General features: G+C 42.1%; 1 protein-coding gene across 1 annotated transcript in view; it reads right to left on the bottom strand.

Moving 5' to 3' along the window:
- The window catches only part of tpk1 (thiamin pyrophosphokinase 1), a 188,536-nt gene that overhangs the window by 59,323 nt on the left and 101,522 nt on the right, over nt 1–27,691 (bottom strand). The window contains exon 8 of the mRNA XM_056299627.1: nt 12,978–13,086. Within this exon, the coding sequence (XP_056155602.1) occupies nt 12,978–13,086 (109 nt within the window). The remainder of the gene's footprint in view (nt 1–12,977; nt 13,087–27,691) is intronic.

The following is a 27,691-nucleotide window of genomic DNA, read 5'->3' as shown; positions in this document are numbered from 1 at the left end:
GCCATTGAGGTGGACCTATTTGCTCTGAAGCCATACTGATGGTTGCGCAATTGTGTTTTTCAATGAAAATATCAAGCCCTTGAACAAATAGTTTTTCTAAAACTTTTGAGAACTGGGAAAGCAGAGAAATTGGTCTGTAATTGGAGAATAGATGTCTAAATCCACTTTTATAAATAGGAATTACCTTAACTGTTTTCATTTTGTTGGGAAATATACCTGTTTGGAAGGATTGACTGCAGATGTGTCAATGGTTTCACTATACATTCTATATAAGTGTGTGTGTGTGTGTGTGTGTGTGTGTGTGTGTGTGTGTGTGTGTGTGTGTGTGTGTGTGTGTGTACGTATAAACACATTTTTTTTTGTGGATTTTCCCTCCTTTTTCTCCCCAATTGTATCCGGCCAATTACCCCATTCTTCCGAGCCATCCCGATCTCTGCCTCCCCCCCCCCTGCTGATCTGGGGAGGGCTGCAGACTACCACATGCCTCCTCCGATACATGTGGAGTCGCCAGCCGCATCGTTTCACCTGACAGTGTGAGGAGTTTCGCCAGGGGAACATAGCACGTGGGAGGATCACACTGTTCCCCTCAGTACCTCCTCCCCCCCGAACAGATGCCCCGACTGACCAAAGGAGGTGCTAGTTCAGCGACTGGGACACATACCTACATCCGTCTTCCCCCCCGCAGATATGGCCAATTGTGTCTGCAGTGACGCCCGCCCAAGCTGGAGGTAACACGGGGATTCGAACCGGAGGTCCCGATGTTGGTAGGCAATGGAATAGACTGCCATGCCACCCAGATGCCTCTACATTCTATAATATTTTGTCGACATATCAATTTCAGTCACATCAGTGAACTTTTTATTCTTAAACTTTTTGACAATGTCAAGTATTTTCTTTTCATCAACACCCCTTGTAAAGATGGAGTAGGAGTTTTTATGAACAATATCTTCATCTACACCATCCTAATTTCTCTGCTCCACAATCTCATTTGCTAATTTGTATCCAACATTTGAAAATAATCATTGAATTCTTTGGCAGGTTCTTTTGTTTTATTTATAATTGTGTTATTATCTATTACAAAGTAATTTGGATTGTCTGCTATTCTAGTACCCTTATTAATTATGCTGTTAAGCATTTTCCATGTTCCTTGAGTGTTACTCCTATACTGCGCCAACAGTTCGTGATAATACTCCTTCTTATTAGATCTCATATATCATATATTTGTTTTCTGCTTCTTTTGTTCTGTATTTTAAAATCTCCTATATAATACATTTTCCTTTTTACATGCATTCTCTATCCCCTTGGTAATGCATGGCTTGTCCACATATTTGTGCTTCTTTGTGAGTTTTTTTAACGGACAGTCTCTTTTATATCGCACAATATGTGCTTGTGCATGCATATACGTATGTTTCATCCTTGGATCTGGCAGAAAAATTAATCATTTTTTTCAATTGGAAAAAAACTCTAAAATGTCTTTTTACACATAGTTATCATTATGTAAATATTTGCAAGTGGCCTATTTCACTCAACTTTTTCTCATAAATCAATAGGAACGGTGAATACTGCCATAACATTACTTCTGTAATTATAATGTAATTCATACAACATAAAAAAATATCTTGGACAACTAATAAATAAAACCTTTTGGACCCCCCAAAATAGTAGCCAACTTATTATATAAGGAGAGACAGTCTTTTGTGTATGAATGTGCTTGTGTATGTGTGCGTACATGTGTGTTCAAAAATGTCGTTTCCCTGTTGGCTGCAATTGACATAAATCCAGAAATATATCAAAGACTTTCCAGTCAGCTTATCAATGTAATAATCCCCCAAAGGTGTCAAGACAGTGTCGTGATATACATTGTGAGCATGCATCCTGTGTGTGTGTGTGTGTGTGTGTGTGCGAGACATATTAAGATTAATTAAAATCTTTCTTGTTAATTATCAACAACCTGGACTGCCGTCTGACTCCCACTGCCCCATCATAAAGCACACACAAACATCCATCCATTTTCTGAACCACTTATCCTTCTCTCAGGGTCGCGGATGCTAGAGCCTATCCCACTGGGCAGCAGGCGGAGAGACACCCTGGACAGGCCGCCAGACTATCACACAGGGCTCACACAGGGCCCACACATACACACACACACACACACACACACACACACACACACACACACACACACACACACACACTCACGCATTCATACCTAGGAACAATTTAGTACGGCCAATTCCCCTGACTTACATGTCTTTGGACAACCAGAGCCCCCGGAGGAATCCCATGCAGACACGGAGAGAACATACAAACTCCACACAGGATGATCCGGGACGACCCCCAAGGTTGGACTACCCCGGAGCTCAAACCCAGGACCTTCTTGCTGTGAGGCGACCGCGCTAACCACTGGGCCACTGTGCCGTCACATGCCAACATGCCAACATGCAAAATGTAAAATAAAAACACTCAAACACACACACACACACACACACACACACACACACACACACACAAATATGACAGTGTCACTCATTTCACTGAGAGGACACCAGGAGTGGTGATTGAAAATGAAAATATTTTCTCAGTCTACAAAAGATAAGTTTGTAAGCTGTCACCATATCCAACATTGAGAGGCGGGAAACAGCAAGAGCAGTGAGACAAACAGAAAATAATGACAGTCAGTTAGAATGGAGGAAGGAAACAGAGAAAGAAAAGTGAAAAACAGAGGGGGACGGTCATTGCCAAGAAAGAGAAATTGAGAAAATAAATGGAGAGATAAAGAGAAACGGTGCAAGTTTGTAAATCCAGGCAGGTCAGAGAGAGAGAGAGAGAGAGAGATTTTTGCCAGCTGAGAAGTCCATCCATCTCTTGGCCCGGTGTGTCATTACCACACTGCAGTCACTTCATTATACAGTCATTGCAACATGCACTCCCCTCCTCCATTATTATCACTGCTACGCTGCTGTCAGTGTCACAAGATGCACTTTCACCATTATTACCACAGAGATCACACGTTCACTGTCTTTCTACATGAGTCATCTTTGATAAACTAAAGGTGCTTAAAAGCCTACAAAAGGTAAACAACACAACTTAGTGTGACACTGATAACGATGGACATAGTACTTAGTTACATTATTACAAGGTGCAAATGCAATATTGTGCCATAACATTAACCATTTCTGGCTAGTTTTAGATAAACTCCAGCTATCCATCCATTATCTTAACCGCTTATCCTGCTGTCAGGGTCACGGGGATGCTGGAGCCTATCCCAGTAGTCATTGGGCAGCAGGCGGGGAGACACCTTGGACAGGCCGCCAGGCCATCACAGGGCCGACACACACACACACACACACACACACACACACACACACACACACACACACACACACACGCACGCACGCACACAACTAGGGACAATTTAGTACGGCCGATTCACCTGACCTACATGTCTTTGGACTGTGGGAGGAAACCGGAGCACCCGGAGGAAACCAACGCAGACACGAGGAGAACATGCAAACTCCACACAGAGGATGACCCCCAAGGTTTGACTACCCCGGGGCTCGAACCCAGGATCTTCTTGTTGTGAGGCGACCGCGCGTGACCACTGCCACACCATAAACTGTACTATGAAATTAATTAGCAGATTTGTGCAATCTATTTTATGTGTTGTCGTGTGTGCATGGGTACACAGGCACATGCCTTATCAGAGAGTTTGACTGATTTACCCCTTTAAATTTGTTTCTTGGTGTATTTTAGAGAGACCAGGGTGTCTCCCCGCCTGCCGCCCAATGACTGCTGTGATAGGCTCCAGCATCCCTGCGACCCTGACAGCATGATAAGTAGTTTGGATAATGGATGGATGGACTCCATTTTCCAAATATCCAAATTAAGAGACCGATGTTACTATGTTGCTCTAAAGTGGCTATCCTTGATGCTCTCATTGGTCATTGATATCCTTGAAAGAAAATAGTCGTTACAGTAGGCTACACGAAAAGGAGTTCTGTGAACCTGCACTCCAAATTACCAACATATGCATGCTACAACTGGATCATCTTGCTGGTGTTCCAGCAAAACCTGCAACCATTGGAAACTGACCCGCAGGTGGATGCTTTCTGTGTGCTCAGGATCACATCTGTTTCGAATGGAACTCTGGGATTTGCAGGATGAAAATGAACTACTGAAAACTACATATTTCGAAAGCCTTGAGTGTTTTCTCTATTCTATGTAAAAAACTGTAGGTTTTCTTGCCATTTCGGAGAAAAAATACTTTATTTAAATTCTGTGCCTAATCTGTTGCCATGGTAACATTTTGGTCTGAGTAGGCTTCTATTAATAGACAGTAGGTAACCACATGATGGCGCATTGCATTCTGGGTAGTGGTCACATTATTTAGGATACGCTTTTTTATACATTCATTTTGCTTACAGCAACCACGAGCACACAGCGACAACAAACACAAATCCATCCACCCATTATCCAAACCCCTTATCCTGCTCTCAGGGTCGCAGGGATGATGGAGCCTATCCCAGCAGTCATTGGGCGGCAGGCGGGGAGACACCCTGGACAGGCGGCCAGGCCATCACAGGGCAACAAACATGAATGGACCGGAAGAAGATCAAGTGCAAGATTCCTTACCGAGAGAAGCTGAACAAGGAAGCAAAGGAGTGCTACTTTGACAAAATAAAGGAAATTAACGGGCTTGATCTGTACGAACAGAGTGTTTGGGTGATCTCAACGAGCTACCGCAAGTCACATTTCCAGATGTGTTTTCCTACCTTGTGCAGGAGCAGCGTGCTCCTGCACCCACACTTTGGTCAATGCAGCAAAAAGCTGTCGTGGTGCAGTGTAGGCCATTGAAGGAATCAGGAACACTTTCCTTGCGTATATGAAATGAAACAAAAGTATCGTTTCCCCCAGCCCACAGCAGTGCAAATAATGGGTTTCAGAGCACAGCGGTGCCATTGTTGCATTGTGTCTGAAAGCCCCATAAGAACCACTGTGCTGTGCTGTTTTGTATATGATGTCAGGGTGACGGTGTGATTATGGCTCTGCTGACTAGTCTCTCCAGGTCTGCTCCAATAGGGTGCAGGCATGCTGCTTGTCACAGCCTGTCCACAGCAGTGAATGAACCCTTTTAAAAAGTGTCGGTAGCATGAAATCCTGATAAGCCTGATGTGTGAACTGCATCAGATCAGCTGCGAACACAATGTCGGATGATCGACTATAAATAGAGCGCCGCTAATAACATCCAATTTCAGACACGTTTCCAGATCATCAGTAGGCCAGGCCTACAGTAAGGAAAGCTTTCGTCCAGTATGAAAATTGAGTTTGGCTGTTGTGTTTCATGATGACTGCATTGCATTTTGTCATAGAGTGCATTCATGACATTATGTCATATTGGTTTTATCTAAATTACAGATTGTAGCATAAGTACATCAAGAGTTGGCTTGCCCATTGTCAAATGAATCAAATCCTAAGTGCACCTCTCGCGGTGCCAACTTTTCCTCTAGGCTATTTGTTTATTAAATTATTTTATGAAACCCTGTAAGTACACCTCTTGTTAGGGTGCCAACTTGATATCTATTTCTTAGCCTATATGTTATATGTTATAAATAGCCTGATATTGCATTATACAACTCATAAGTGTGTATGTGGAGGAAAAAGGGGGCTGGTCCAGATGAAAATTGCCAGGGTGGAATTTTGTCCCCAGTCCGACTCTGGATATACAGTAGCACAAGACACAACTTTGACGACTGAACTTGTGACGTGGTGGTATTTGGACACATCGCACACTGAAAACAAATTCCTGTTGGGCATAACTGTCAGAAAAAAGTTCTCAACAACCCACCGCTCATCCCAAATTTACACTTTCGATCAAAACAACATGAATCATTGCAGAGTTTTATTTTTTAAAGCGAGAGTTTAAACAAGCTCTGGATCCAAGCAAGAGTCTCCTGAGGGCCAGCAAGGCTATAAAAGCTGACAGGCTAAAACTCTTCTTTATAGGGGAAAATCATATATTTTTCATCATAGCAACGCTTTGAACCCAAATGTGAGGGATCATTTCAATGGGCTTCTAAAGAGCCAGTGTCACATGAGAGTGGCTCACTGCTGGTTTTGGATTTCCTGAGGAAGTGGGATCAAAAAAAATAAAATAAAACAACAAATTCTCAAAAAAAAAAAAAAAATGAAAATGCTTAGAGATGCATGTACAAACAAATGGAGACAGTAAAACATTTATACACGATGTTCTTTCACACACACACACACACACACACACACACACACACACACACACACACACACACACACACACACACAAAATCTCCCACACATAAGCAGATACACACAGCAGACAATGTACTTTGACAAAACAGTATTAATATATTCATAATTTTTATTTCATATTCTGGTCCTTCCTCTCGACCCCAAAGGGAAATCATTACTTCCAGACTTCTAATTATGCATGTGATTAATTATGCATCTTATTACTGCTGGCTAATCTGCATAGGACCCTCATGTATGAATTCTTCCTCATTCCCATTCAGAAGGCCACCACACAGGTGTGCCAAGTAAATATATAACACATTGTAGGTAATCAAAAAACACAAGCTAATATTAACCAGGGCCAGATGTGCACACAGACACACACATGACCATACACAAATGCATCGAACAGGCACACACACCTAAGTGTGTTTGCTGATGTGCACAGATCAACCCCCCCCCCCCCCACACACACACACAGACACCAAAAATCTGATGCATCATGTAATCCCTCTGACAGAAGGCCCAGGTTCCCCTTGGATTGGTGACAAGGTGGTCTGTGCCAACTCATTAAAAACACAGCTGGCCATAAGGCTCAGAACTGGATAAAACCAAAGGTGTTCTCAGAGGGGCGCTTGATTGGATTTTCAGATAAGGTACAAGAATTTGACAACGCCGAGTACAGAAGCACACTGTATCCAGATTTGTGTCTGCAATCTTGAAATTTTGACTCAACAGGAAACAAAAACTGCATTTTAAATTTAGCAAACTATCACAAACTGAGTGGAGGACAAAGTTGCTTACGAACTGATATTTTTGCAATTTCCAAAGGAAATTATTTTTCTTCGGAGGAGTTGGAAGGAAGCTGATCTATTGTTAAGTTATCAGCACCCTGTAACTGTGGTAGCGGGCAGAGCAGTCATTCCACCTCAGCTCAAACAGCAGTCATACCACTTCTTCAGTCACCATGACTCTTCTAAACCTAACCTCATGCCCCACCTCCCAAACCCTCATATTCTACCTGCACCTGCATTTGGATTCATTGGTCCATTGGCTCAATAATGGCTCCTTTTTTCCTTTTTCTCTTTTTTTGGATCCCCCCCCACCCCTTTTTCTCCCCAATTGTCCTTTGGCCAATTACCCTGGTCATTGCCCCACCCCCTCTGCCGATCCGGGGGAGGGCTGCAGACTACCACATGCCTCCTCCCATACATGTGGAGTCGCCAGCCACTTCTTTTCACCTGACAGTGAGGAGTTTCGCCAGGTGGACGTAGTGCAAGGGAGGATCACGTTATTCCCCCTAATTCCCCCTCCCACCGAACAAACGCCCCGACCAACCAGAGGAGGCGCCAGTGCAGTGACCAGGACACATACCCACATCTGGCTTCCCACCTGCAGACATGGCTAATTGTGTCTATAGGGACGCTCGACCAAGCCGGAGGTAACACAGAGATTCGAACCAGCGATCCCCATGTTGTTAGGCAAGGGAACAGACTGCTACGCTACCCGGACGCCCCAATGGTTCATTTTTTTTTTTACCATCAAACTTTCTTCATTTCTCTTTGCACTCGCCCCAACATTCTACTTCGTTTGTGCCTTACCGGGCCAATTGCACCCATTCTGGTAATAATCCACCTATTCCACTGCATTTTCTCAGTCTAAACGTACGTTCACTCCAAAGCCAATGAGGTGTGTCAGACTGATGTAGGGCTGCACATTATGGACAAAATGTCATATTGTGATAATCATGCTATTGCGATTATGATATAACTTGTAGTATAAAAAAAATCAATTATATTTTCCCAATTCTAATAAGACACAAAATACATCTTATTCAATGAAGTAAAAAAAAAAACCATCATATTCAACAGCACCTTAAGGAAATGTCATTAAAATGGTATCGGCTGATTCCATGGAACGTCATCATACAGAATTTCAAAATCTTGACCACTATATTTTATGTCAGTGCTGCCTGTGCAATATGTTCCAAAACAGCCTTGGCAATTTGAATTTCTGCAATGAAAGCATTTCATACTGCCCTTGGTGGTGGAAGGAGTTGTGCTCAGGAGAAAAAAAAATAATTCTATGAGGGACCATGCTTTCTATTTATTGGATGGTTAGTATCTGTGTATATCGGTGCTTTCTTTGCAAATACGGCAAAGAGCGCATGCCTTTCTCTTTCCAGAGTCAAAATGTTCAAGGTTACTCTGGGTGGTAAAAGGAGTTGTTTAAGAGAATAAGCCTTATACCTCGAGGTAGCATCAGTTTTATTTTCATTGGATGGTTACTATGCAGGGTTTTCCCTGCCTATCTAACTCAAAGGTGGGCTGCCTTTGTTTTACTGGCTGCCACGCCGCCTTTGCTGAAAATTCCAGCAAAAACGCAAAGCTTTTTTTTTTTGACACCGACGCTTCAACTTTGGAAAAAAACTGAATGGGGAACACACAAGCTTTTACTTCATGAAGAGTGCCCCTGCCCCTTTCGACATGTGACTGGGCTACACAAATCCTCATGTGATGTATTGCAAAAGATGGACTCTTCTTTTCCTGTGCGATGACAATGAATAAAAATATCAATACAAACAGGTTTGTTTTGGCGTTATTTCACTAGGTTCTTAAATTGAGAAAGCACAGATGGCTTAATTCTTAAAATAAGGAGAAGAAATCTGGTTCCTCTGATGCAGTGCACCATTAGAGCTTGTTTCTAGCAGCTCAAAATTAGCTGCAAATCTTAGTGAGACAAAGACAAAATATCTAAAAACAAGGTTGCTTTTCTTAGGCAAAAAATGCTTAACAAGATTATTTTTCTTTTTGGGACAAAAAAAATAGATTAATTTCCTAGAAATAAGGCATTTTTTCTTTCTTGAAAATCTGTTTTTGCAGTGTGAGACCATACTTTTTACACAGATTCCCTGGGCGTGCAGAGGACCAAGAGATTCGCCGGAAGTGGATAAAGAATATGAACAGAAAGGACTTTGTTCCCAGTAACAACAGCACGGCTGATTTTGGTTAACAATGGACAATCTCTACGCATTTCACAATGACTAGCATGCAGCTGCCTAGCCTAACATGGTGAAACAATTAACGTCAGCTTAATTAAGACTGCTTAGCTAGCTAACGTAAGTGGGCTAATAAGACGTCTAGGGGCTGCAGGGTTGCACAGAATAAATTAACTTGATCTACTAGCTATGGCAATATTGTGAAATATAAATTTAGTTGCTCTAACTAGGGCAACCTAATGACCACAAAGTAAACACTATTCGCTCGGCATCATAAACAGAACATGTACAATGGTGTCTGGCAGCCCTGTGTTTAGTAGCAGGGATTTTTTTTTTAAACCATGGAAAACTTATTTGGCAGGCAGCCAATAATGTCTACATTTTATGTCAAAGTTTCTCATCAATTAGCCTAGTTAATTTAGAAAATTGACAAACTTTACAAAAGCGTAATATCCTTTTGTTACTCATTTGGAATGAAGTGTTATTATTCCATTTCATATCACTGTCTGATATCAAGAAGATTTGGGTGGCAATATTTTGTGAGTTATGTGGTATTTGCTACTCATTCTTATTATTCTTTACCACTCCCAAGGTGGGTGGAATACACGTCCAGGATGATAAACCAACGAAAGAACACCCATACCCTGTACTGCACATGGGATATGAACATCTTGTAAGTTTGATTCCATTATTCCCGGAGTTATCATGGGTTTAATTCATTTCCACCATGGAATTTACAATTTAGCAAGAGATTCTAATTAAAACGCTGTCCAAATTGTCAGTTTCTTTCTTTTTTTTTGGTTTAAATATTTCATACTATCCTGTTTGAAAAATGTTAGCATAGAGAAGATGTCTTGAGCCTTTAATAGTCAACACATCACGCGCTGAACCTCAAGTCTCCACTGTTTGCCCTGGGGTCTTCTCAAAATATTTTCTGTCCAAAGGCTCTGATGTTTGACTGTACCTAGAGGCTATGCTTCCAACAAACTTACAGTTCAGTTTTCTTTCCACCCAGTTCCTCGGGTCTGCTTTTTTTTGGCACTTCAGATGCCCAACTACTGGTTATTCTAATTTTTCTCTGGCCTAGCCAAAATTGACGATTCTGGCCCTTTGTGTTTGTTTCTATTTTCTCTCTCTCTCATCTTCCATATCTTTCAAAAACTACATTCCAGAATTTACATTTGTGCTCAGCACATTTTGCATGATCTTAGCGAAGCTCATTAATATTTGCATTTTTTTACACCTACTCAAACATGTCCACTTAGATGTTTGCTGCAGGGTGGCTGTGGATGGACTACCTCAAGACACACTTGACTGGAAGGATCTCGTTTATATATGTAAATATATATATATATATATATATATATATATATATATATATATATATATATATATAGAGAGAGAGAGAGAGAGAGAGAGAGAGAGAGAGAGAGAGAGAGAGCGAAATGTGCACAGAAAGATTGCACAATCTCCAACTGACTTTTTTTTAGTTTTATGTTGATTTCTGTGCCAAAATAAACACTGTCAATTGTCACAACCATTATTTTTCGTCTTTTTGTTAAATTCGTATGGACACGTTCGTCTGTCACTCTAAAGGTGCATGCACAAACTGTGTACACCACACATACCACACATTCTGCAGCCTGTGCCACCTTTGTCTCAAAGAAATCCAGGGAAAACGCTGCATAGTATAGTTGACCTGTATGTTCATATAAGTGCTGTTATAAGATCCTGTTATTTTACTCCTTTACTTATTTTGTATGTATACAGAGTGAAAACAGTCCCCATTTATTTAGGTAATGGAAGCTGTGCTTAATTGAACGAACTGTCAATTAATTTGTTGAATAAAAACAATTTAATGGGGAATGAAAAAATATTGAGCAGTTTCAAAAAAATATTTAAATACGAACTTTAATGAAACCTAAAAGTGTGATAGTAACTAAAATATTCACAGTTTTGTTAGTTATTTTGTATTTAATTTGATGTTAAAATCATTAATCATATGCAGAGATCAGGATGCTGCATTACAGTTCTTCCTAACATACAGCAAGCGAGCTAACTAGTGGATGGTGTGTGAAAATCGTCCAGTTATACCACGAGCAATGCCGCAGCGCAAGTAGGGGATGAGAGGTTGTTTTTTTTTGCCGCTGCCGCTTGAGATTTCGCCCTCTGCAGATGAGTGTCTAAGTTATTTATTCATAACTAACATAATTTTCTTAGGTTTTAGTCATTTCCTTGGTCATTTAATTTCCTTAATTTCAATGGCTGGTGTTACTTCTGACTGGAGGGGAAACGGAAACGTCAAGAAGTCAGTGTTGATTTTGACCAATAAAAATAGTTTGAAGGTGGAGCACGTGCACGAAACTTCGCAAGAATAGAGCCAGGGCGAGTCATTTCTAACAAGCGACACATCGCTCGCCTGTTCGCTGACGCACGGAGCAGGTCAGGACATCTTCATTGGGAAAAACTGAAACAATCTGACGTTCACTTGTTAGCTCGTTCGCATAATGCCCAGTTAGGTGTTAAAACAGATGTCTGCAGGATGAAACCAAACTATGGCAAATCTGAAACCATTTGCATTTTTGCTAACAGCTCTCCCAGATCTAACTAACCTTAACTACACTGAACATATACCAAAACTTAACCATCTCTAAATATAGTTTAGTGTAAAACACCCAGCCAATACAAATGGACCAGGGAGCAAGAACTGTAAGTCCTTTAAAATACTTGCTCAAAGCTGCTGGCTGATGACAAGGGGCTGTTGACGGGGCTGCTGTGGTCTATTTTATCTAAAAATGCCCAAACAACTGACATCATCTTTTTTTTTTCTTTTTACTGCTAAATCTGTCCCGCTGAGCTCTCTCTCACTCTCCATGCCCATCTTCTCAACTCTCAACTTGTCTTTCCAAAACACTGTCTTTTTATGGAAGCATAGCTCTCTGTGTCTGGCTTTAGCCGCTTGATAGAAAACGTGCTAACTATTGGTTCTATTTATACAGACTGTGCATAATCGGCGTCATACATTAATACACTTATACCACAGCTTCTGGTGATAGAATATGGCGAATGTTCATAGCCAAATAATGTTCTATTCAATACATACATACAGTACCACAAGGAGCAGAAGATGGAGCTGCATAAGGGCATGATAGGTACAGAATTGCAAGCAGTGTGGTGTGTTCACTGGTCTTGTATTTTTATAAAGTAGACTTGGCCTCAACTTTATGATAATAAATATGTCTAATGCAGCGTGCCTGGCTCACAAAACTTAACCAACATTCTGCAGAATGTGAACCAACATTCTGCAACTAAACTGCCCATTTCTTGCCTCGAATGTTTGCAGAAACATTGTTTAGCTGACTGTTTAGATGGAATTATAGAAAGTACACCAAATGGCTGTCATGCTTTTTCCTGTTCGAAAAAGGACAGCCAAAACCAAGGGCCTCCGGACTCACACTGAAAGCCCTGTACTGATCCCGTCTGTCTGACGGAATCAACCTACATTATTTACAAGATAACCAGCCGCCCATATATCAAACAGTTTGGGGTCACCTTCACATCCCCATGTGTCCTCTAAACATCTTGTTGGATTTGGTATAAACATTCCCTGAGTTGCTCTGGACATGATTTAGATGTCGTGGGTGTAAGATTTCATTTGTACGTATACACAGGAAATGAATGTGTAGGAAAGTGTGTGCAACTCAGTCCTACTCACCAATGTTCCATTTGAGTCCAGTGGTGTGTGTCTGACAGGGCCCCCCGACTGGGATGAGGCTGCACCACTCCCCCTCCAGACCCGTGTTCACCCCGAGTGTATGGCTGCCCTACACACACAAAAACACAGCATACGTATTTGAGGAGACAGAGAGGGAGGCGGAGATAAAGAGACCCAGAGAAAAGGATTAAAAGAAGGAGAAAACAATTAAAAGAAGGCCATTAACTTGGAGCAGGCCTCCTGACGCTTTGTATTTTTTGGTCTCAAATGGAAAATTTAGCATCGCTGCCCTGGGAGCATAGCTCAATAAAATAAATTATTACTCTCGTCAAATCAAGGCCCACAAACAATAGGCCTGCAACCCATTTTCAGTTTCCACCCATTATTAAAGGGGATACCTTGCCTCTTGAATTTTAATAAATTTTTCTTAAAGATTCTCACAAGGAAGAACAATGGTACCTTTGGTTAATTGCAAAACCAGTGGTTAGCATAGTTAGAAATTCCTCAAGTCAGTGAAGTTGGAAGCGAGGCGGGGCTTGCAGTACTTTTATATTTCAAGACGGAAAACTAATAATGCTGACAAGCCTTATGCCCCCACATGACAGATGCTGACAGTTGTGGGGCCCTCTGTGGAGAAAATAACATGCTAGAATTCAAAATGCCATGTTATCCCGTTTGAAAAACAAGGACATGGAGACACAGATGATAAAAAAAAAGGTCAGCAGACAAAATATCAAGAGTGACATGCAAGGTGATGTGCAACAAACTGCTTTTACTCTGGATGTCGATTTTCCTGAACAAAACAGCAAATTTCACCTTTTCGTGGCGTACTGGAAAAACTACAAAACACTTTGACATCTTAACACACCACTTATAAAGACTAGCTTTTAAGGCAGGAAAAACATCGAACTCGAGGATGCCTCACATGTGATGCAATTGATCGACAGCTAATATCTTTCAGTAAATACAGAGATGGATATTGTGAGAAGACAGGGACAAAACGAATCTATCACAGGTAGAAGCTGGGTGGGTTTAATCAGCAAATTCATAAAAAAGAAATAAAAATAGTTCATGCAAGAACACACACACACACGCACACACATACACACACACGCGTGCACGCACACATGCACGCACACACACAGACAGAAATACATTTAATTAACAGTTGGAAGCCTAAAGGTGTGAGTGACATATTTGAAGAACTTATTCCTCTGCCTGCAGCTGCAAAGCCAGAGGGGGAGAAAGTTTCAAACTGTTAAAGGTGAGAAAATATTGCAATGAAAATACCCTTAAGCCTTTTCTCTATTTATATGTACAGTCTCGGCATGTTAGCGTGCAGGTGTGTGATTGTTAAAAAATGTAGTTTGTGGCTGCTGGCTTTCAAATGAAAAATGTTGAAATATAAATGACAGACACAACATATGCACAATTTAGTCTAAGGGCTGTTGCATACTTTCAACAAAATACTGTTGGATGTATGTCAGATAACACCGGAAAGTTCCTTTCAGATGTTCAAACTTCAACCCAGTTATGAACCATTATAAGCCAACAAGGCGGCACGGTGGTGCAGTGGTTAGCGTGGTCGCCTCACAGCAAGAAGGTCCGGGGTTCAAGCCCCGGGGTAGTCCAAACTTGGTGGGTCATCCCAAGTCATCCTGTGTGGAGTTTGCATGTTCTCCCGTGTCTGTGTGGGTTTCCTCCGGGGGCTCCAGTTTCCTCCCACAGTCCAAAGACATGTAGGTCAGGTGAATCAGCCGTACTAAATTGTCCCTCGGTGTGACTGTGTGTGTGTGTGTGTGTGCCCGCCCTGTGATGGCCTGTCCAGGGTGTCTCCCTGCCTGCCGCCCAATGACTGCTGGAATAGGCTCCAGCATCCCTGAGAGCAAGATAAGCGGTTAAGATAATGGATGGATAGATGGATGGATGGACAAGCCAATGATCACTGTCCACCATCACTGAACAAAAGAGGCTCTCAAGTCAATTTTTTTTTTATTTTCCCCCTTTTTTTCCAGTTGTACTTGGCGAATTACCCCACTCTTCCAAGCCCTCCTGGTCGCTGCTCCACCCCCTCTGCTGATCTGGGGAGGGCTGCAGACTACCACATGCTTTCACCGATACATGTGGAGTCACCAGCCGCTTCTTTTCACCTGACAGTGGGGCGTTTTGCCTGGGGGACATAGCGCGTGGGAGGATCACGTTATTTCCCCCAGTTCCCCCTCCCCACTGAACAGGCGCCCTAGCCGACTAGAGGACGCGCTAGTGCAGCGACCAGGACACATACCCACATCCAGTTTCCCACCCGCAGACATGGCCAATTGTGTCTGTAGGGACGCCCGACCAAGCCGGAGGTAACATGGGGATTTGAACCGGCGATCCCTCTGTTGGTAGGCAATGAAACAGACTGCCACGCCACCCAGACGCCGCTCTCAGGTCAATTCTATGGCTTCTCACGGGTGAGTGCCCAGACTGAGCAGGACTAGAAGCTGGTATATAAAAAAAACAAACAGGTCTTCATTAATGCAAACACATCGAATAAAATCCACAGATGCATTGCCAGTAGACTTGTCACCCAATTTAAAAAAACAAAAACAAACTGGGCTTGGGTTTTGCCAAAGATGGTATACCAGTATCCACAATATTTTTACACATACACTCAGGTCATGGCCAATTTGCATGAGAAAAATTAAAATATCTCATTTTAACGAATACAATGTGTAAATGGGGGATTTCATTCCAACATTTTTCTAACAATGTTACCTGGAGGTCATCGCCAATGAAAATTAATAGACTGACAGAGAAGTTTAAAATTTGATTAATAATTTAAAAAAAAATCCTCGAAAGTGCAGTATCAGGTCTCAACAGATGAGGACCCCCCCCCACACGATTTTAACTTTAATGTCTGAAATTACAATGGATAAAAAAAATCTGTCCTTTTTTATTTTTTTCAAAAAGTGTGTCCTCTCAAAGTCTTTTTATAGAAACAAAGCTGAAGACCCATGAATGTGTTCTCTTTCTCTCTTGCATTTACAACCTACAAGATTATTCATTTTCAGTACGGCGCAGCACACCAGAGGTCACTTTCCACCTCATGTATATATTTATTTTATTTTATATATGAATGTCACCTTTCTGCGTACTCTCTCAGGCGGAGTAGAAGTTGCAGCGAGTCAAAATACTTCAGGTGACACACTTTATCATTTAAATCAGCTCTTGCTCTGACAAGTTTCACTCCTCCAAAGGGTACCATGTAAACAAGCGTACAGATTCAACCTCCAGCGTGCATGTTCACAGAATGATTTATGGCAGTTATTGGGCTGACGCAGCTTTCTGCGTTGTCTTCCCCGCTGTAGATGGCAGGGCTTCTCGGATCATGTCAGGAATCGGTACAAGGGTTTGACTAAATTTGGCCTGACCCCAACAAGATCCATAAAATTTAGTCATTTAAAGATAACAAGAAAGAGGAAGCATAGAGGGGTAAAAATGTTTCTGAACCATGTACCAAAACTGAGTAGATTTGAACTTCTTTGGCGTCTACAGTAAACTCATTAAAAACCCACCCGTGTCACGATGAAACTCAAGACTAACCAGGCGCTGAGTACGGATGGGACGGTTACCGTTTTATTCAATATTCCATCCCATCCCATTTTCCAAGCTGCTTATCCTAAGTAGGGTCACGAGATGCTGGTGTGTATCCCAGCAGTCACAGGGCGGAAGGTGGGGAAACACCCTGGACAGGTCGCCAGTCCATCTCAGACAATCTTTTTTCAATATATCGTGATAAAATTCCTGGCAGTTTTCACACCATGTCAAATTTTCATGATCTAATTCACTGCGGTTTTATTATCACTTCAACATAATTTATGTAACCACGCAGGTGCTGCGTGCCATGTTGCTAGCTGAACGCGCTACACTGACTAGCTAGCTTTTTCCAAAACGATGGCTGCAGGAGGTGATAGTGCTGCTCAGACTTTTCACCCATCTAAAAGGATAAAGTCTGAAGTCTGGGTGTATTTTGGTTATTTTGAAAATTCTGATGGGAAGCTCAGATTACCCCATCTGCCGAACATGCAAGAAGAAAGGTGCTGCAAAGGGGGCGAACGTTTCCAACATGTGTACCCATCTCCACGAACATCACCCTTCACCTTACAGCAAGTGCAAGGTAAGTTAACTTTTAATGTTACTTCATGCACGTGAGGACTTCAGAATGGGGAAATGACATGGTTTTCTGTCTAACTTGATGATAGTTTGTCAATATATTTAAACAGACACTTTAAATACGATGTGCTCTAGACTAGTAAACACATCAACTGCATGTGCGTTGTCGTACTGCATGTGATCCACCCGTGCAGTATGGTCTTTTTATAACTATACCTGCACATTTGATTTCTTTACTTATGGCTGTGGTGTTCTCAAAGAACAATTGCTTTGTTTACATATGGCTGTATTAATATTACATGCATATTGGCTTTGGTTACATAAGGTTGTGTTGTCCTTATATGAACATTTGGTTCATTTCTATATGGTTGTCTCCTTACATGCACATTTTATTTACTTACATGTGTTTTTTGTGAACATATATGCTGATTGGATTTATGTATGGCTGTTGTTCTTTTACTACTTACATTTCAAATGTTTACAGAGGTTAGAATGTTTATAAAAAATAGCATAATGCTTCTGATACTTTAATTATTTTGTTTATTTATGGTTTATAGTGTTAGCCAGAGGTTAAATCAGAATGTTTGTATGTTTCAGAATAATACCTTTGGTGAAATGATTTCAGTGTTTATTAGTACCCCCCCCTCCCATTTTTCTCCTCAGTTGTATCTGGCCAATTACCCCACTCATCCGAGCCGTCCCGGTTGCTGCTCCACCCCCTCTGCTGATCTGGGGAGGGCTGCAGACTACCACATGCCTCCTCCGATACATGTGGAGTCGCAGGCCGCTTCTTTTCACCTGACAGTGAGGCGTTTCACCAGGGGGACGTACCACGTGGGAGGATCATGCTATTCCCCCCCAGTTCCCCCTCCCCCCTGAACAGGCGCCCCGACCGACCAGAGGAGGTGCTAGTGCAGCGACCAGGACACATACCCACATCCGGCTTCCCACCCGCAGACACGGCTAATTGTGTCTGTAGGGACGCCCGACTAAGCTGGAGGTAACACGGGGATTCGAACAGGCGATCCTCATGTTGGTAGGCAATGGAATAGACCGCTATGCCACCCGGACGCCCTTTATTAGCACTTTTTAAACATTTTAACAATACCATGATAATACCGAAAACTGATATCTGTGGTCACAATAACCATGACATGACATTTTCATACCGTCCTACCCTAGGGCTGAGTCTATTTAAGTACCCCACCCATGATCCGATAAAATACTGACAGTTTTCTGCACTGCCCCAAGCAAGCAGGAAGCACACATCTTTTTTTCTTCTTTTCCGCAGTGAAAGCACCACAAGGCTTTACCGGCACATCTGGCAGGTACGAGCAAAAACAAGACCAACACAGTGGCCAAACACTGCATACATGTAAACCAACCAGCTCCATCTATAGATTTCAGATGACTAATGTATTCAACTTCATCATCCATAAGAATGTCATTTTAAGCGGGTTAGCGCTTTTCCAACATGTATACCTTCATGTGACGTTGAACATTCCCATGTCATTACAAAATTAGATGGCAAACTAGCACATCTGCGTGTTTCTATGGAAGCTGCACATGTATCGCTTCATCCGAAATCGGAGCACATAGCAGAACCGTGATGGTGTGGAAAAACGGGCGGTGAGAATACACCATGTAAGTTGTAAACACTTCAATTACAGATGTAACCTAAACAAATAGTGTTGGGCTTTCAGAAGGTTACAGTCACCTTCGTGTACGGACGTCTGCGTTCATCAGTCGTCGACGAATCGGAGCCGTGCTGACAAACGAGCTTAATTTACCCTCGCTGAAGTAAGATTAATTGAAGGTGTCGAGGTATGAAGCAGCAAATGACAACGCGCCTTTGGAATAATGACAATATGAGAGAAACGGAGAGAGAGGGGCAGAGAGAGAGAGAGAGAAAGAAGGAGAGAGAGAGAGAGAGAACGAGGGAGAGAGAGAATAAGGAAGAGAAAGAGCGATTTACTTAACACATTACAACGTGCCATCAGGAGGTGACAGTAAGATGTTTGTGCTGCGGCTCTCATACAGAAGGAAATAAACAGAGGAGAGTGGTCTCTGTCTCACATGATGGTTGCTCAACCCACTTGTAAACTCAATCAACTGAGGAGGGCCAGAGAGAGCCAGACAATGAGGGAAAAACAATTTCAGAGCATCAAAAGAGACCCTCTTTCATGGACAACCACAAATTGGGGCAACATAAGAGTGAGGTGTGTGTGTGTGTATGTGTGTGTGTGTGTGTGTGTGTGTGTGTGTGTGTGTGTGTGTGTGTGTACATGTTTAGCTATCCTTGTTGGTCTGCACAAGGATAGCAAAATCTGACAGGACGGGTCTATTTTAGGGTTGGGAGTTGGTTTTAGGTTTACGGTTAGAATTAGGGTTAGGTTAAGGCTAGGGTAAGGGTTAGAGTTAGGCATGTAGTTTGTGTGGGTAAGGTTAGGGTTAAGAGCTACGAAATGAATGTAGTCAACGAGGGGTCCGCACAAGGATAGTGAGACACGACTGTGTGTGTGTGTTTGTGTGTGTGTGTGTGTCATTGAAGTGATTACCAAACACAGATACAGACAGGATTCAAGATTTAGTTTATTATCCTTTCCCTTTATGTACCTGCGTACATAATAAAAGAACAAAACAAAAAACGAAATGCAGTTTCTCCCAGCCCACAGCAGTGCAACAGAAAAGATAAAAAAAAAAAAATATATATATCCAAATCTTCCTAAAAACGACATCACTAAAAACGTAAAAACAGAGAGAACAAAACAAAAAAGCACAAGCAGTTAACAACACGGTCCATTAAAGTGCAACACAGTTCAATTGCAATTTTAGTTCAATGTTGACAGCTGGTGTCTTTCAACAAGTGACCAGCACAGCATTGATTGGGGGGGGGGTTATAGGGTAGGTCGGGGGACATAACCGTAGGGGGGAACACAGTTTGTTAATGATCCCGACTGCTTGTGGGTAGAAGCTATTTAGCTACTATTACTACTTTTGGCTGCTCCCGTTAGAGGTCGCCACAGCGGATCATCCATTTCCATCTCTTCCGGTTCTCTGCATCTTGCTCTGTCACACCAGCCACCTGCATGTCCTCTCTCAACACATCCATAAACCTCCTCTTTGGCCTTCCTCTTTTCTGGCAGCTCCATCTTCAGCATCCTTCTCCCAATATACCCAGCATCTGTTCTCCACATATATGTCCAAACCATCTCAACCTTGCCTCTCTTGCTTTGTCTCCAAACCATTCAACCTGAGCTGTCCCTGTAATATACTCGTTCCTACTCCTGTCCTTCTTCATGACTCCCAACGAAAATCTTAGCATCTTCAACTCTGCCACCTCCAGCTCCACCTCCTGTGTTTTCGTCAGTGCCACTGTCTCCAAACCATATAACATAGCTGGTACCCTTCTGTCGCAAATCACTCCTGACACTCTTCTCCACCCACTCCACCCTGCCTGTACTCTCTTCTTCACCTCTCTTCCACCCCCCCTTCGTTACTTTGGACAGTTGACCCCAAGTATTTAAACTCATATGCCTTCGTCACCTCCACTCCTTGCATCCTGATCATTCCACTGTCCTCCCTCTCATTCACGCATAGGTATTCCATCTTGCTCCTACTGACTTTCATTTCTCTTCTCTCCAGTGTGTACCTCCACCTCTCCAGGCTCTCAACCTGCACCCTACTCTCACTACAGATAACAATGTCATCCGCGAACATCATAGTCCACAGAGACTCCTGCCTGATCTTGTCCGTCAACCTGTCCATCACCATCGCAAACAAGAAAGGGCTCAGAGCCGATCCTTGATGTAATCCCACCTCCACCTTGAACCCATCTGTAATTCCAACCGCACTCCTCACCACTGTCACACTGCCCTCATACATATCCTGCACCACTCCTACATACTTCTCTGCAACTCCCGACTTCCTCATACAATACCACACCTCCTCTCTCAACACCCCGTCGTATGGTTTCTCTAAATCCACAAAGATGCAATATAACTCCTTCTGAATGTAACTTCCTTCTCTATACTTCCCCATCAAGATTTTCAAAGCAAACCACAACTGTGGTGCTTTTTCGTGGCAGGAAACCATACTGCTGCTCGCTAATCATCATCTCTCCTCTTAACTGAGCTTCCACTACTCTTTTCCCATATCTGCCTGCTGTGGCTGATCAACTTTGTACCTCTGTAGTTGCTACAGGTCTGCACATCACCCTTATTCTTGAAAATCAGTACCAGTGTGCTTTTTCTCCACTCCTCAGGCATCCTCTCAATTTCTAAGATTGTGTTAAACAATCTAGTTAAAAACTCAACTGCTATCTCTTCTAAACACCTCCATGCCTCCACAGGTATGTCATCTGGGCCAACTGCTTTTCCACTCTTCATCCTCTTCATAGCTGCCCTCACTTCCTCCTTGCTAATCCACCGCACTTCCTGATTCACTATCCCCACATCATCCAACCTTCTCTCTCTGTCATTTTCTTCATCCATCAGCCCCTCAAAATACTCCTTCCACCTTCTCGATGCACTCTCCTCGCTTGTCAGCACATCTCCATCTCTAGCCTTGATCGCCCTGACCTGTAGCACATCCCTCCCAGCTCGGTCCCTCTGTCTAGCCAATCGGTACAAAGAAGAAGCTATTTAGAAGCTATTTAGCATTCTGCTCGATTGAGACAAAGAAAAATTAGAGCGATTGGGGGCGAGTGGAAGAGCTCTATATATGTGTGATATGGCTAATATACACTGCCAGCTGGTCTGATTTTATTGTCCATATATTAGTGTTTGGTTCAAGATTCATTTAGAAGATTTGACCCCTATGCTTTTTTATGCCGTCAATAAAAAAAATGGAAGTATCAAGGAAGTAAATTTGAACTTTTACTGAAAAAAATCACACTAGTTCCTACATTAAGTAATCTTCAATTACTGTAACAACACATTAATTAATTTTTATTATTTATATCATTGTTAATGCCTTTCGAACTTAAGTGCTCCTACCAAATGTGCCAGTCAAACTTCCACACACCTATTAAGCTGCTATCTCTTTGTTAAGCAATAAAATTTATACTTTTTAAATTATAAAGCTTTGAAAAACTGCCCTGACAGATCTACCATTCAACTTACAGGTAGTCCCGCTGGTGAACAAACAAGCCTTTATCAGGCATTTTTTCATGTAATCTATTACTTCTTTATCCAGCACCCACAGGAGTTGCGTGGAATTTCACGGTAGATAAAACTGAATAAAAATAGTAACCTGCCACCTTTTATTTGTTGGTAAAATCTATCTATATACTATCAATTACATCACATGCACTTAAATATATCTATTTTATGAAGCATTTTGGTTAACCTAAAGTCAACCTGATGTTTGCCTACCCTTTAGTCAGAGTGCAAGTGTAACTTAAAGGGACATTTCAGATGGTTTTGTGTATGTGCAATCAGTACCGATGAGTAATGCAGTCAATTAAAGGAAGAAAAAAAAAACAACAACAAAAAAAACCCAAACATTCCTCACTGTGTACTATATTGATGGAGGATTCAGTGTTGTCCTACTTAAAGTCTTCCCTACAGCATCTATCCATACCAGAATGCACTGCAGCTGAGCCTTTGTATTGTTATCCATTAAATCCTCTGTGCTAATCTTGTGTGACGCAATTTCCACCATCGGAAACGTAGCTTAGTCGAGCGAATGAGGATGCGCGTTTTGAACAGTGTGTTTGGAGTAGATAGAGTATTAGAAACCCTGCTAGGCTGTTTAGTTTTTCCAGCCGCCAACTGATTTCACAATACGTCACTTGATGGACAGAAAAAAACCCCCTCAGCTTCAGTGCCGTTCCAGTAATACAGAAATGATCAGCGACTACTAAAGATGTTTTTCATGTGCTGTCCCTGTTGCAGATTGACAGAGATAAGGTTGAAAATTGGTGAATTTTCCCTTTAAGCTAGCAGCAAGCGGAAGCACTGCTTCATTTCGTCACCCAATACATACCGAGTATAAGTCACTGTTTTTTTTACTCGTTTGGCTGGTCCTGCGACTTATATTCCAAAGTGACTTATACAATAATTTTGTGGGACGAATATACAGCATTTGAAATAAGACCACTTGATGGCACTGTTTAAGCTTGTGACTCAGCTGAAAATACTGTACCATAGCGATGCTCGGGTCAGGCAGGTTCAGGTAAATTTACTAGAAAATACCACGAGTTTGGGCAGGTGGGTCAAAAAGTGACAAAGCAGCATGCCGAGTAAGTTATGAATAACTTACAGAAACATTGTGTACAATAGGCTAGACTGTGCATTATTAGTCCTTCTCTTGCCCCCCCCCTCTCTCTCTCTCTCTCTCTCTCTCTGTCACTCTCTCAAACACACACACACATACACATGCGTGCATACAGCTTTATCATCAATTTGTGATTGTGGTTCTGATCAATGCATGTGTGTTTTAGACTGTTGAGGCTTCACCTACACGTTTTTTCCTCAAGTGGTATCTGTAGCTTTTGTTTACACTGCCAAAACTATTTTTTTGGCCAGAAAGCAGAAAGAAGAGGCTTGTGTATGTGTGTGTGTGTGTGTGTGTGTGTGTGTGTGTGAGCGAGAGAGAAAGAAAGAGAGACAGAGTTCATGTCTTTAATGAAGGGTTACTGTTTTTGCTGCTATTCACCAATAAAGAACATCGTTTGGAGCAATTTATCTGTTTATTTCGTAGCCTAGACCCAGACACCATTAGGCTGAGATACAACAGGCTATGCCTTGCAATCAGTGCAATATGTTGGGCAAACAGCCCAAAAATGAAATATTGCAGCACTACTGACTTTGCTAGCCAAGGCTAAATTTGGAGGTTTGCGGGTCAGGTTCGGCCGGTTAATTAAGGCATATTTTAGTGGGTCAGGCAGTGCGGATTGGCTCTCATAATGGGTCAGACGGGTGTGGGTATTAAAAAACCCTGACCCACTCATCACTACCATATAAATGCGACTTATACACCAAAGCGACTTATATGTTTTTTTCATCGCAACAACAGTGCAACTTGTAGCTCAGGAAATATGGCTACAGATGTGCCTGCTGCATTTGCTCTTGCAAATTCCTATAGAAAACAGTCAAAATAAACCACTTCAGATAGTCCTATTAAATAGCAACAGCATCTCTGGTGTAAGAAAACCAAGCTTTCATTGATTTTAATAGGTATCCTCAAATATGTATCTGCTCCACTGTTAGTTTTATTTACAATGTTTCGATGGCAGTTGGTCTTCAGGGTCAAAAATTGTTTGGTAATAAAACTCACGGGGGGGGGGCAGATTTCCATGAGTGAATTATCATTAAAATCAGTGGAGTGCTGACCATGTATAGACCAACACAAAGGGATATTTTCATCAGGATACGAGACTAGTTGATGTTTGACAGCATCCACATGTGTCTAAACCAGTAAAAAACACTCCCCTATATATTTAGCATATTATTCAGGAGCCTACATTTACTGGAAGGTTTTCATTTTTGTCCCTGGCTGTTGTGGGAGGGGGTCAGTTGAGCCCATTTATGCATCAGTTTCTCGCAGGTTATTTAAGATTTTTAGGGGGCTAATGACGCAATGGTGCAGCCTGCAAACACAGTGTTAATAAATATAAACGCTAAACAATATAGTAAGCTAACTTAATTCAAATTTTGCATGCATCTGCTTTGTACTGTCCTGATGTTGCTTCACCTCGAGAACAGAAAATTGTCCCTTCTAATTATTTCTGTCTTTTGTGTCAAAGGAATGATGCGGTGCCAAGTTAGTTTAGGGAAACAAGTGTTAACTCAGAACAGTGCTACTCATGTCTGCTTTGCAGTTTTGGAGAAATAAATCATCAGCAGGCTCGGTAGCACAAATACACAGATGCGCAACTGCATGATGGAGTTTTCTCTGACAGCTTCTTGGTGAATATATGCTCAGTGTAATGGCAAAATGAGAATCCATATCTCCTACTCACAGGTCTAAGTAGGTGAGCCAGGCTGGTCCCCTGTATGATCAGCAGGGGGAGCTGTGTGATGGACAGAGAGTGGTAGAGGGTCTCAACCGATGCCATGGTCTGGTCTAACCTGCCCGCCAGACCACCCAGAGTCACTATGGTGTCCACCTGATGGATAAAGAATGAGAGAGAGGTAGAGGTTGAACAGATAAATAGAGATGAACAAACAGAATGGCTTCGTAGACACAAAAAGGTCTTGGCAATGGATGGCCAGAGGGCATGACGGAGAGAAATACACCAGGTCATGGCAAGGTGACATCAATAGTTTGGCAGTGAAAGAGTTTCTGAAGCAGGAGTAAAGGAAGAGAGGAAAAAAAAAGATAGATGGAAAGAGGGAAAGAAAAAGACAAAACAAAGAAACAAGACAAAATCAGAGATGAAAATCAAGTCAAAAGGGAGAATGAGGAATAGAAGAGGGTTGGGAGGGAGCAGGATCATAGGATTAGAAAGATATGGAGAAGAACAAGGGTGGAAGTGAAATAACGAGGCCAGAAGATTGAATATATATAGAGTGTGGTAAGCATCAAAGGTAGGTTACAGAGCGAATTTAGTTCTATGTCATGGAGGACTGACATCAGCCATTCCACTGATGAGGTACACCTCTTCAAAGCAGATCAGTTGGCCCAGTGGGACATTACTAAAATTGATGCCATAATCTTTAAACTCATACTTTCTCTCTTTGAGACAATGTTTTAATTTGTTATAGCTGTTAAAGCCTCAGTTTTTTTATGAGCTCTTAACACTGTCAAGAGCTGACACTGGATGTTCTAATAATCCATATAAATGTTTTAGCAGTCGTAAAATCTTACGCGTTTAAGGGGACATGTAATAGTAAGGTGCCACGATTAATAGCTCACTAGCAGATTAAAAAGAAAAGGAAAAAGACTGCAATGTTATACCACCAATATACAACCACATGACAGCTACCATCTTCACTTCACTGTCCCTCTTAAAGCCTCTTCCAGTGTGTTCACACACCACGTTACTGGAGAAATCAATCCCAAGCGTATTTACACAGCCCCCAGTCACAGTTACAATATCAGATGAGGAAAAACTCCACCGGAAAACCTTTTCAGGTGAAAAAGTGAGGATCATTCATTCGGAAGAGCATTGAAGGAGGGATTCATGGTCCAGGATGGAAGGAGATACAAAAGGTGCTGAGTGGGACAGTGAAACACTGGCGGAATTTGACCAAAGCTGCCATGTTCCAATTTTTCAGCAAAGAAAACCTGACAGCATGTGTCAGCAGCCAATCACATGTTGGCATTACAATAACTGTATGTCATGTCTATTGTTGAAACCCCATTAGCACTACAGGTGTCAATTGCTAACTCAAAGCAGATGTCGGAGAGAGAGGCATCTAGTGGTATGAGCGCACTCATTATTGAGAATTACCCTTACAAGAATGTAGCTTTCCTGTGTTGCTAGTACGTTTTCCCAGAAATGTCATCTGCACATAAACTTCTTCTTTTGGGTTATTCCCTGTTTTTCAGGGGTCGCCACAGTGGATTGGACAGTTTCCATCAGTACCCTGTGAGGGCACAGCACCAATGGCGGCCGTTGTTAACCTGGGCCTTGACCAATCCGGTATGGAGCCTTGACCGATCCGGTATGGTCTTGTCAATCCACATAATGATTTGGCAAAATTTTACATCAGATGCTCTTCCTGACACAACCACTATGGACGGGGGCACAGGTTATGTGCTGGGTGCCATCCCAGTATTCATGGACTTGCACCCATGCCTGTTCATCTGCATTCATTCTGGATTCATCTGCATCGTTCAGCTGCACAAAAACAATCCCAGTGATTTCTCCTTAGCTGTTTTCTTATATATGGCAAACACTGTGTGATATTTTACATATTCACCATGCAGAGACAAATCACTAGAAAAATAATGGTACCTAGTATGTGTGTGTGTGTGTGTTGTATTGCAGCAAAGGCCACGGTTTCACTTAGCACTTGGGAATACATTTCCATTTCCCCCCCTGCTACTTCGAAACAGAAACCGAAACCACCTTTTACGTCAACATATTCCACATTTCCCCAACAGTTAATAGACCTTATCTCCTCCCCTCAACACGACTTGTTAGGAGGCTGAAACTGACTTCTGATAAAAAACTATTTACCAAACCAAATGTATCTTAATAGCATCACTTTGTAGCTGCTTTAGGCGATGGAGATAAGACAAAACTGGAGTGGTGAGATCAAGGTTATTTCAACATCTGGCTGACGCCCCCGCACACACACACACACACACACACACACACACACACACACGCACAGCATCAACTGTAAACAAAAACACTTGGTAAACAAACTACACTGTGCAACCCTGCAGGGCCTGAGCTAGACCAGGAGGGAGAGAGAGAGGGATTATCATAAAATACTTTTAGACACTTTCCTGTGGTTTGCTAATTTTCCTGATACACCAAGGAGCTGTAATCATATATAAACTTGGAATAATCCTGCATAAAGGGGCTATAACTCATCTTGACAATGATTCCACATTAAGATGAACCTATCTAAATATATCAGATCTAAGTTGGACCA

The sequence above is a fragment of the Lampris incognitus genome, chromosome 19, assembly GCF_029633865.1.
Source record: "Lampris incognitus isolate fLamInc1 chromosome 19, fLamInc1.hap2, whole genome shotgun sequence".
Classification (NCBI taxonomy): domain Eukaryota; kingdom Metazoa; phylum Chordata; class Actinopteri; order Lampriformes; family Lampridae; genus Lampris; species Lampris incognitus.
The sequence above is the reverse complement of the archived record's forward strand: the minus strand, read 5'-3'. Positions and strand labels throughout refer to the sequence as shown.